The sequence below is a fragment of the Megalops cyprinoides genome, chromosome 23 (genome assembly GCF_013368585.1).
Source record: "Megalops cyprinoides isolate fMegCyp1 chromosome 23, fMegCyp1.pri, whole genome shotgun sequence".
NCBI classification, from domain to species: domain Eukaryota; kingdom Metazoa; phylum Chordata; class Actinopteri; order Elopiformes; family Megalopidae; genus Megalops; species Megalops cyprinoides.
This window is the reverse complement of record NC_050605.1, coordinates 6,415,424-6,425,760: the sequence shown is the minus strand read 5'-3', so window position 1 is coordinate 6,425,760 and position 10,337 is coordinate 6,415,424. Positions and strand designations below refer to the sequence as shown.

The following is a 10,337-nucleotide window of genomic DNA, read 5'->3' as shown; positions in this document are numbered from 1 at the left end:
GTGCATTGTGTCAAAAGCTCTAAAACCAGGTTTAAAAAGTCAGTCACACACACACCTTAATATTACTCTGCTAAATACTTTCAAGGGCATCTAAAAACACTGTCTGCAAACACAAGTCCAGTATCACTGCAAATACACACAACCGCTACTTTCCATTCTGATTGCAAGCAATGCAGTCTCCTGTCCAATTAAGCAAATTTCTCCATTAAAAGCCTCAATTAATCAATACACAGGGACAGTATCTACATCCTGCATCACATACAGGGGAGAGGGCACATAGTCTGCATCATTTACATAAATGAGGGAACATCTTTGATCGCTCCCTCCAGTTCACAGTCCCAGAGAGATCCGACAAGGAACAACTGATAACTTGTGATGTGATCATCTTGAATTACATTCACCTGCCTGATTCCTTAAAAAACACTGACATGCAGGGAGATGGGGCTCTAATGTAGGTAGCGGCAGATGGGACCCCTGGGGCAGAGGCTGCTGTTCTCTCAGGAAGCCTGATCTGAGATCAGGCGTGGGGCAGCAACTGCTGTGTGGCGCTACAGTCTCAGGAAGCTGGTGAGGGTACCCTGGCCGGCGATCAGCTTCCTCTTCTTGGTGGCGGTGATGCTGCTGCTCCTCGCTGCTGCTCTGGGAGGCTGCTCCGAGCTCAGGGCCTTCGCCACGGGAGCTCTCTTCCGGGGAGGCTGATTCTCTGCCTCGCCCCACCCGCTCCCGTCTGCTTGCTTCCTCTTGCCCGCCTTGCTTCCTGCCTGACCTCGCCCTCCTCCACCTCCTGCATCGGACACAGCGTCCCGGACCCCCCGGCCCCCATTGGTGCGGGGGTTGGCGCACCGCGACCCCAGCGCGGCTCTCTGGACGGCATGTTCTCCCTCCGCTCGCTCGGTCTCCACGCCAAGCTCCCCGGGGTGGACGGGGGGAAAGGGGGCACATGTTCCTGAAAGCGGTGGAGAAAAGACGGGGGGGGGGGGGGGCTTGGGGGGGTGGAAACAATTCTGAGAAAAACTGCTGACGTCAACTGCCTCACGTTTAACAGACAGCGTGTTTATTCTAAGGAACTGAAACTGAACATGTGTCATACAAACTGAAGGAGCGGAGCTTGTTTCCCAGAGAAGGGGGAGAGCGAAGGAGAGAGAGAGAGAGAGAGAGAGAGAGAGAGAGAGAGAGAGAGAGAGAGAGAGAGAGAGAGAGAGAGAGAGAGAGAGAGAGAGAGAGAGAGAGCGAAAAGAGCAAAAGAGAGCGAGAGATGTTTACTACAGAGGAGGGGGCGGCCAGGATTCACAGGATGGGGAACCGTTTAAAGGTTGATGTAAAGGTTGGGTCCCTGTGCAGGGACTGGGCAGGGTTCGAGTCCCTGGCTGGGGGCGAGAGGGGAGAGTGTGGGGGGGGGGGGGCCTGCTGCGGTTGGATGTCTGGGCACCTGCCCGATTGTGTGGCGTCAGAGGAAGCAGGATACGTCCCCCCGAGACAGAGGGGGAGGGGAGGCTTCGTGTGAATGGAAACCAGACACACTTTCAGCGTTTGACTGCTGCTAGTAAAACACAAGCTGCTAAAGAGGCCGTACCTGAGGGCAGTGGTTGGAGGGGGGTACGCGAGGGGGGCAGTACCTGCTTTGCCTGCATCTTGGTCCCGCGCCTCCTCTGTTCTGGGTCCGTGGGCGCGTTTCGGGGCGGGGTGCACGCAGGTCGGGGCCTGGCTGGTGCTCGGGAACTGCAGCACGCGGTTGAGGGGCGGGTCCTCGTCCTCGTCTCTGTACGTGCAGGCGAACTGGGACCGGACGGCCTTCCCTTTCACCTGCAGAGTGGGAAAAGGCTGCTGTCACACCAAGCCTCATTTGAAAGGGGAGGGGGGGTTTCAGTGCCTGAGCAACAAGTCCATTTGACATTCTCCACATAGCTCCCACTAAGAACAACGTTTTGTATGCACATACGTGTACGTGCATTCGGCAGCTCCCCGAACCCAAATAACTCCGGCAGCTCCCAAACTTTCTTTCACCCCAGGGCACCCCCAAACAACTCCTTCAGCTGGCCCCTTTCACCCTGCAACACGTTACTGCCCTTCTAGGATGCCTCCCTTCCAACAAGCTGGCTGTGGCAGGAGAAAGGCGCCTGAGGTGTGACCAGAGTGCCCCTATTTATAGAAATATACCATCAAACATATATACCTCAGCACAGTGTTTATACAAATATACCATTAGTTACACTACCCTTGGCACACAATATTTATACAAACTGGCCATTAATCTCATAGAACTCAAACTGTTTATTCAAATATTCCATGTGGCAGCATATACATTACCATTAAAATGATGTTCCATTAATGTATCATTAGGGTTTCAGAAACAGAAATAAAGACAGAAAGCTAAAATTTGTACAGGTCCTTTTGTGTGAGGACATGACATGATGAAGCTTGTGGAACAGTCAGGTTGCCATCCTGCCCCAGAAAACATGAAGTGACAATTACTGCTCACTAAGCTCAGGATCATTACAGCGAACTGAGACAGCTCAGGGCCGTTACAGCACACTGACACAGCTCAGAACCGTTACAGCAAACTGAGACAGCTCAGAACCGTTACAGTAAACTGAGACAGCTCAGAACCGTTACAGTAAACTGAGACAGCTCAGAACCGTTACAGCATACAGACAGCTCAGAACTGTTACAGGAAACTGAGATAGCTCAGGGCTATTACAGCGCACTGAGACAGCTCAGAACCATTACAGCACACCATCACAGTTAAGGGCCCCATTACAGCACAAAGAAACAGCTCAGGACCCTATTATAACCCCGAGAAAGAGCTCAGAGCCCCTTTACAGCACAGTGAAACGTCTCAGAGCCCCATTACCGCACACCAAATCAGCTCAGGGCCCCATTACAGCACACTGACACAGCTCAAGGCGCATTATAGCACAATGAAACTCAAACAGGAAGACACAGCGAGAGCAGCCAGCTAAACTGACATCTGCTACAGCTATCAAATAAAGCAACAGAATGCATTTCACATGCTTTTGAGATTTTTCGCTTCCTTAAAAAAACGTTTAATGACAAGTGTAAGTTTTAAACGGCTGTATTACATTTTTAATGAACAGGGTCGGTTTCAGATGCACGTTTTACGCGTACAATGAAAAGTGTCAGTTTTGGACGCAGGTTTTACTTCTGAATGGAGCAGGGTGTATTTTATATGCAGGTGTTTCACGTGTAAATACTTTTACAGCCCGAGTGCGATACCTCCCACAGCAACAGGCTCATGTCCAGGAGGAGCTTGGCTCTCTGTGTCCATCAGGTTGCTAGGAATAGCTGTAAACTTAGTGGACTTTACATGTGTGAACTCCCCCTCCCTCCCCCCCCGATCAACTGCAGTTTTACAGCCCCTACTACTGCCTGAAACCTAAGCAGGAGCAAACCATTCTGAGTCCGGGGGTGGGGGAAGGCTGCTTTGGTCAGGATTTTAGTGACTATCCTTGATCACACAGGCCGTTAGGGAGTGAATGATTTGGAAGGTCAGGGATATGAGAAGTTGCTTCTTCCTCTGTTCCCAGATCTGCAGTGTGGGGTCCTGGATAAACAGAACTCCTTGGTGTTTAATAAATGAAGTACATTCAGTCCTAAAACAGGCACTGGCCTTTCAGAAAACAATAGCGGGGGAGTCTAATGTAGTTTAGTTTCTGTGCGCGGAAAGTAGGAGAGTTACCTTGGGCTTGTCTTGGTCCCGTCGGGCCTGGACACGGTGCTGGAGGGGTTTGGGAGAGGACCCTGTGGGAACCTCAGGAGACCTGAGGAGAAGAAAACACAGAGGAGAGAGGTGACATGTGAGTCAGGGCCCCACCGTGGACAGTGACAAGTCGCCAAAGCGGGGGTGACATAACGTACCGGAAGAGCACTAGGGTGCTCGCCCCCACAGCCCCATCGAGGGAGTCCAAGTCTCCGGACAGCAGCGATGCCTTGTTCCTGCAGGGTGCGGCCAGTGCCTCCTCATCCAGGAGAGCCATGAGCAGCTTCACCGTCTCCCGCCCCCCGTACGCTGTGGCGTGGTTTATCGCATACGCTCTGGGCTGAAAACCATAACAAAAATTCACTAAAATTAACATCAGCAGCTCTCTCATGCATTCCCCACAGGAGAAGTCTTAACCTGCTTGCTCATGAGCATCACTTTAGAGAAAGTGTGGCACAGATCAGTTGATCTGCATATCATCAGGATGGGCCGATGGTGGCCACAAGTGATTACATCCACACAATATATAAATCAGTGTAATTAAGGTAAATGGATCTGTGCAGTGCCTGTTCTAAAGTGATGCATGCAGAACATATCTGCTGCCTGCTAGGGAGCTGACTGAGAGAGGAGGTCCCGGGAGGGCTGTTACCCGCGCTGGGCTGATCCCGGTGCTGTGAGCCTGCTCCCTCAGGGCCGTGTGGATCCGCCCGATCCCCTCCTTCAGATCGCGGGCCGCCTCCTCGACTGCCCCGTACACGGGATCCCCGCTGCTCCGCCCCTTCAGCAGGGCTGCCCTGATAACGGACACCATCCTGACCCCTGCTGCACTGAGGGGGGGGCAGGTTTGCAGCTCATCATTATCACTCAAAACCATGGTCACTTCATACATCACCACAAAATGCTTAGGCAACACAAATATGGATACGGTCATGCCAATAAAGCAAACTGAGCTGAACTGTGAGACTTGTAATTACACACCCAGAGAATACATTTTTATAATACCCTGTCCAACAGAAAATAAACCTCATATTTAGCAACATACACCAAAACATACAAGACACATACAGTGACAGACAATTGAACTAATCAAAAACATAGGAAAAAGTATAAAAAGGAAAGTGCTGTTTAAGCAGGGATGTCCCTGAACGATACCTGGAAAAAACATAACATTATAAAGGATAATATTTAATACAAGCATCTTTTTAGTGTTCACGGTTTTTGTTGAAGATGTTACAAATTGACTAGCAAATAGCTATGATCATGAAACATGTTATTAAAATTGGTAAATCCACTTTTATTCATTTATTTAGACTGTATTCATATAATCCCCTTTAAAATTTTATGACCTCATTCTAGCAGAGAACCTTCGTAATGTCATGACTCCTGCATACGTCCCTTCAAAGTGGCGTGGACATGAGCAAAATAAGTGCTCAAATTTAAATTCCCGATGAAAGCATTCTCAAAGTTCCCACAAGTCCAGCGGGAGGGTAACAGGGGTGACATCATTCCACCAGGAGGGCGGAGGCTGGGGTATCCCTTGATGGAGCTCCAGGTCATTTAATCTCCAAATCTCCAAGGATATCAAGTGGGAGCAGAATGAAAGTGTTGGATCTTGTATTTTGTTTGTGTTGCATTAAGAAAACCTCTTTACACCCTGATAGTGCTGCTCCAAGCATGATCTGAATTTTTCCAAAAAAATGTATGAGGGATATGGGAGTAATCATGAAATACTTTAATGTCTGTGGAATTAACCGGCTTCTTGTAATCAAAACAACAGAGGTGGACCAAATGACCACGTTCTGTTTAAAAATGCACTTTGATGGAACTCAGATAACTTTTGAATTGTTAAAACATGTTTATCAAAAGAGCTGAAAGTAGAGTCGGACGTCATTAAGATATCTGAAGAAAGGAAAGAGGGAAAAAAGAAGACAGAAAAAGACCGGGGGTGGGTCAGCATGCGGCCAAGGGTTCAAGGGGGAACAATGTCCCGAAGTGAGGAAATCCTGGAGAGCAGTGTCCCCTACGGCCATCAACATCTCAGTCCTCCCTGCTTTAAGACCAGTCCTACCGACTACAACCACACATACCCCAGTGCTGCCTGCTTCAAGCCAAATCCCGTCCATCCATATAGTGTAGTTCTGCCTTTTACTATAAAAGGTTCTTCTCACTACCACCCAATACACCCTAATCCTGCATGAATGAAACAGTGCCAAAACTCACATGTGTGGACCTGTGACATCCCCTGTTCTCTCACACAGGTCCATCAGGACAGTACGTGGCTCCAGAGGGGACAGGTGTAAGGGTGTGTGTGTGTCTGTGTGTATTGGCCGTACCTGGGGTCAGGGGTCTCGCCAAGGATCTCCTCCAGGTTGTCCATAAAGTGCACAAAGTCAGAAAATCCCTTCTGGTGCTTCCTCAGGGGGTCCGACTCAGGTGGGGCATACCCCTTGCCCCCCAGCTGGATCGCTCGCACAAACGAGGTCACCGCCTTCCACAAAAGCACACCCGTCGCACAATTAACACATCACTTCCTTTAACAAATACCTAACAGCCAATCAGAGAAGCCCACTCGCTACCTTTAACAGAAAAAAACCCACAAAAAAAAAAAAAAAAAAAAAAAAAACATTTTTAGCTGATTAACTCTAAGTGAATCCGCATGTTGACGTTCAGACATAAAACAACCCTGAGGTATGCTGGATTCATATTTGTGTTTAGTAATAAAGCAGTCAAAGGAAACTTGGCTTATTTTCCTCCACACAACTGTAAAATGACTTTCCATTGTGATGGTTCCCTGGATCCAGGCAGCAATTCTGCTACGCAGGTTAATAAACTCCTCACTGGCCTCTGTGCCATAAATGCATTTTCCCATGCTGCTCTGGGGTGCACCTTCATCATCATCATCATCATCATCATCATCATCCATGATTCTTACAAGAGAGCAGTGCTACTCCAGTGCATCACCTACAGCATGTTCAGGCACTGTACTATACTTCTAGTGACAGACTGGGATTATTCGATTACTGTTCAATTTCAGACCGTTCACTCAAACCCTCACAGATTTGTCACACTCCATATAAGTGCATTACACATTGAGGATGTCATCTATCATTTCCAAATAAACAGAAACAAACTGTTTTCGTTTCCTAATGCTACCCGTTGTGCTTGTCACTAATTACACTGATCTATACAGCAAGTCAAAACCAAATGGCACACGGCTGCCACATCGCCCGAGATCAATCTGGAAGGGGTCTGCCGAGGCTTTTGTGACGTCTCTCTGAAGATCCCTTCCACCAAGTCAGCATTGCTCTTCTTCTCTTCAAATGACGGTTCTATCTAAACCAATTTAAACTTGAACAGCTAGACTGCTGTTTGAAGGTGTATCGTATTAGTTGCCCTATAGGCTGTAATTGTACAAATCTGATAGTACTGTGTCCTCAAACAGACCTTGCTCTCAGCTGAGAACTGTCTCATTGTGGAACTGTACACACCCTGTCCCCGTACTGTCGATATACTTGCTGTATGCACTTTGTAAGTCGCTTTGGTTAAAAGCGTCTGCTAAATAAATAAATGTAAATGTAAATGTACAGACTGAAACACATCCTTTGGGGCCCACTCAGTTCCGCCTCCCAAACGAGGGTCTGAGGTAATAAGCAGAGTGTCAGTGTCTCTTACCAGGAAGAGGGAGGTGCTTTTAGCGCGCGCGGCGTGCTTCAGGTCGGTGAAGGCTGTGCGTCCTAGCGCTCTGTTGGGAACATCCAGTGCGTGTGCCAGGGCCAGGTCGTTCCTGGCGTTCACCAGGAGGTCAAAGTAGGCACAGAAAAGCCTCCTCACCCCCTTTTGTAAATGAGACAGAAAAACAATACTCACAACACAATGCACAGTGTAGCTTAACGGTAAGGAGTAGGGCTCATAACCGAAAGGTTACTGGATTGATTCCCCATTAGGGCACTGCTGTTGTACCCTTGGGCAAGGTACTTAACTCAGTTCCCTCAGTGAATATCCAGCTGTATAAATGGATAAAATGATGACCTATGTAAGTCGCTCTGGATAAGAGCATCTGCTAAATGACAATAATGTAATGCAATGAGAAAAAGTGTTCACTTAAAAAAGGCCTCACGCTTGCCCCCCCCCCCCCCCCCCTCTCCACAGCCCCACACCCTATTATGTCACATTAAATAAAACTAAGGGAACAACACTTCAAAATTTCTCTTGCTAGATTTACAGCAGGTTAAAACCAGTGACCACACCATTAACACAGTAACACCATTAACAGATTGTACTATTTTTTTTGGGGGGTGGGGGGGTAAGAGAAAGGGGGGTTTTTGATTGGGTGCTGATGGGTAGCCAGGTCACACTTTTTCATGTACCCCTGTGTGGAATGCTGATCAAACGGCGCAAAACTGCTTGTGCACCATCGGGTCAGCAGAAGGGGGGGCGGGCAGCAGCAGCCACATCGCACCCCGCTTTAAAGCATCCGCCCCGTAATTGAATTCACATTTCCCTCTTAAATCTAAGCGATGTGATTTAGCGCCGCGATTAACGGGAGGGGGGGAGCGAGTGCCGGGCCAACCTAGGGGTGGGGGGGACGAGAAACGAGAGAGCTCAAAGGGCCAGTATTCTCCTCAGCTTCACAGTTCACGGCCCGGCGGCAGAGAACGGTCTGTTTCTGTGCTTGATACGTTTCGGCGGAGTGTGAAAACCAGCTGTGTGAGAGCGCGCAGCGTGGAACTCCAAAGCCAGCCCAACCCCAGACTAACCCAAACACACGGTCCAGCGCTCTAGGCAAGCAGCGCTTGGTTAAGACACAGTAAGGGGAATGAGCTGCTTTACCTTATATATGTCAATACATAACACGGTTAACCTGCAACATGATCTGTGACAGCATGGGTTTACTTGTAACATAGACTGAAATGTTTAATACGGCTTGGATTGTGATAGTATTTGGTTTACCTGCATGTACCCTGCATTATGGCAGTACGGGCTTTCCCTACTGTAACATGAACTAGATAAAAATGTGGTTTAGCCCTCTGTACCATAGACTGGATCAGAATTTAGGTTACTTACCTTCTGACCATCTACTAGGGAGCCTACCTGTTTCTGGTGTGGGTAACTGCATTAGAATATGGCTTACCTGTCCTGTTGACCATCTAGCACAAACTGGAGTAGGATGGGGCTTACCTGTGAGCTGCACTGGGTGGGCCTGCGGGACGGAGTTGTGGGACACAGGGGAGCAGGATCCTGCTCTTCGCAGCTCTCCTCATTGCCCAATAGGAATTGCAGCAGATTTACCTGGATGGAGGAAGGAGACATGAGAAAGATCAAATCAGGTGAGCCTGATGGCAGCATCGTATTAGGCGGGCCATACCGTCAGCCAATCGCAAGGCCACTCACAGCATGCAGAGGCTCCTCTGGGTCAGCATCCCCTCTCAGATGTTCATACATGCTGTGCACATCTACCAGATCCACCGTGTTGGTCCGCTTCAGGAAGGCGTCGTACTCCTTCCGGATGACGGCATAATTCAGGGGACGAGGGGAGCCGTCTTGAGGCAAGCGCAATTTATCCCACAGTAAGTGTTTCCAGGCCCCAATGACATCACTTAAAGACACACCGAACTCTCCAGTGTCCTACAGAAAGGGAAAAGAAAATAGACCCTGGTGCATAAAAAGGCGGAAATTTGCTGTGAAAGAGAAATCTGCGACCCCCAAGAAGAAAACGGAAGTAAATTAACTTAAAAGCTTAAAGCCCCACACACTCTGTCCACTGAAAACTATCTGGTGTTTTTTTTTTTTCTGTTTAACAACAGCCATTTTTTTCTCTCATTTGCAGTCAAGAGTCACTGACGTTTCTCTGGAGAGAGAGGGGAACCTGAGGCAGGCACCAAACTGGACTAAAAACACGGCTGGGACGACAGCGCACTGCTAAAACACAAGACTGAAAAACAATGACTGTAACACATTCAACTTTCAACGCCTGCTGTGACCTTTAAAGTCACGTTTGGTGGTAAAGGACATCAGTTCCACTTTCTTCACGGCTTTTTGTACTGCAGCCAAAATTCTCTCTTTCCTTCCCTCCACACAAGCACACGCCCAGAGCTTGTTGACATTACCCCTACGTAGCCAACGACAGGGGGGACTCACAGTGGCCACTTCTATTGCAGGGTGACTTTCAACACTTTCAACTAAAACAGCAGGTAAGCATAGCTACAAAATAACGAAGTGCAGCTGGTAAAACAGTTAGCGTGCTGGCTGGATAACTATCTGGAACGTTTTTAACCGTTTCCTCCAAAGCACAGTTATGGATAGCTATTGCAATGATCCCTCACATTACTTCTCCCAATCTGGCAATATCCTGGGATAGCTGTGATACACTGTTTCGCTCGCTAGCTAGGTAATCTAGTGTATTTATCCCCAGGCAATTAGGTGGTGCTTTTGTTTAACGTTGTTAACGAGCTAGCTAGCTACCTCTTTGTTTAATTCCGCCATCACCAGTTGTAGCACCACAAGCATCCCGTCTGCTCCGCGGATGGTGGTCCTCTCGGACTCCACAACTCGGTGACACTCTCTCCTGAAGATTCTAACCACGGTCTTCAGATTTTCCTTCAATGTCGCCATTTTCTTG

At 48.5% G+C, this 10,337-nt stretch overlaps 1 protein-coding gene across 1 annotated transcript; it reads right to left on the bottom strand.

Annotated features, from left to right (window-relative positions):
- Positions 1–493: 493 nt before the first annotated feature.
- On the bottom strand, positions 494–10,330 carry LOC118770652 (PARP1 binding protein). Its single transcript, XM_036518413.1, has 11 exons — positions 10,181–10,330; positions 9,110–9,343; positions 8,897–9,007; positions 8,571–8,579; positions 7,391–7,552; positions 6,052–6,206; positions 4,368–4,545; positions 3,877–4,058; positions 3,698–3,779; positions 1,617–1,803; positions 494–946 (listed from the first exon to the last, which is right to left on the bottom strand). Exons 1-11 carry the CDS (start codon positions 10,328–10,330, stop codon positions 549–551), a joined length of 1,848 nt encoding a protein of 615 aa, XP_036374306.1. The 3' UTR covers positions 494–548.
- Positions 10,331–10,337: the final 7 nt, after the last annotated feature.

Coding starts and splice junctions, on each gene's coding strand:
- LOC118770652 (XM_036518413.1), bottom strand. CDS start 10,330: ATGGCGACATTGAAGGAAAATCTGAAGACCGTGGTTAGAATCTTCAGG. Junction 9,344..10,180: donor TGGCGGAATTAAACAAAGAG/GTAGCTAGCTAG, acceptor CCCTTTCTGTAG/GACACTGGAGAGTTCGGTGT. Junction 9,008..9,109: donor CAGAGGAGCCTCTGCATGCT/GTGAGTGGCCTT, acceptor TCCTCCATCCAG/GTAAATCTGCTGCAATTCCT.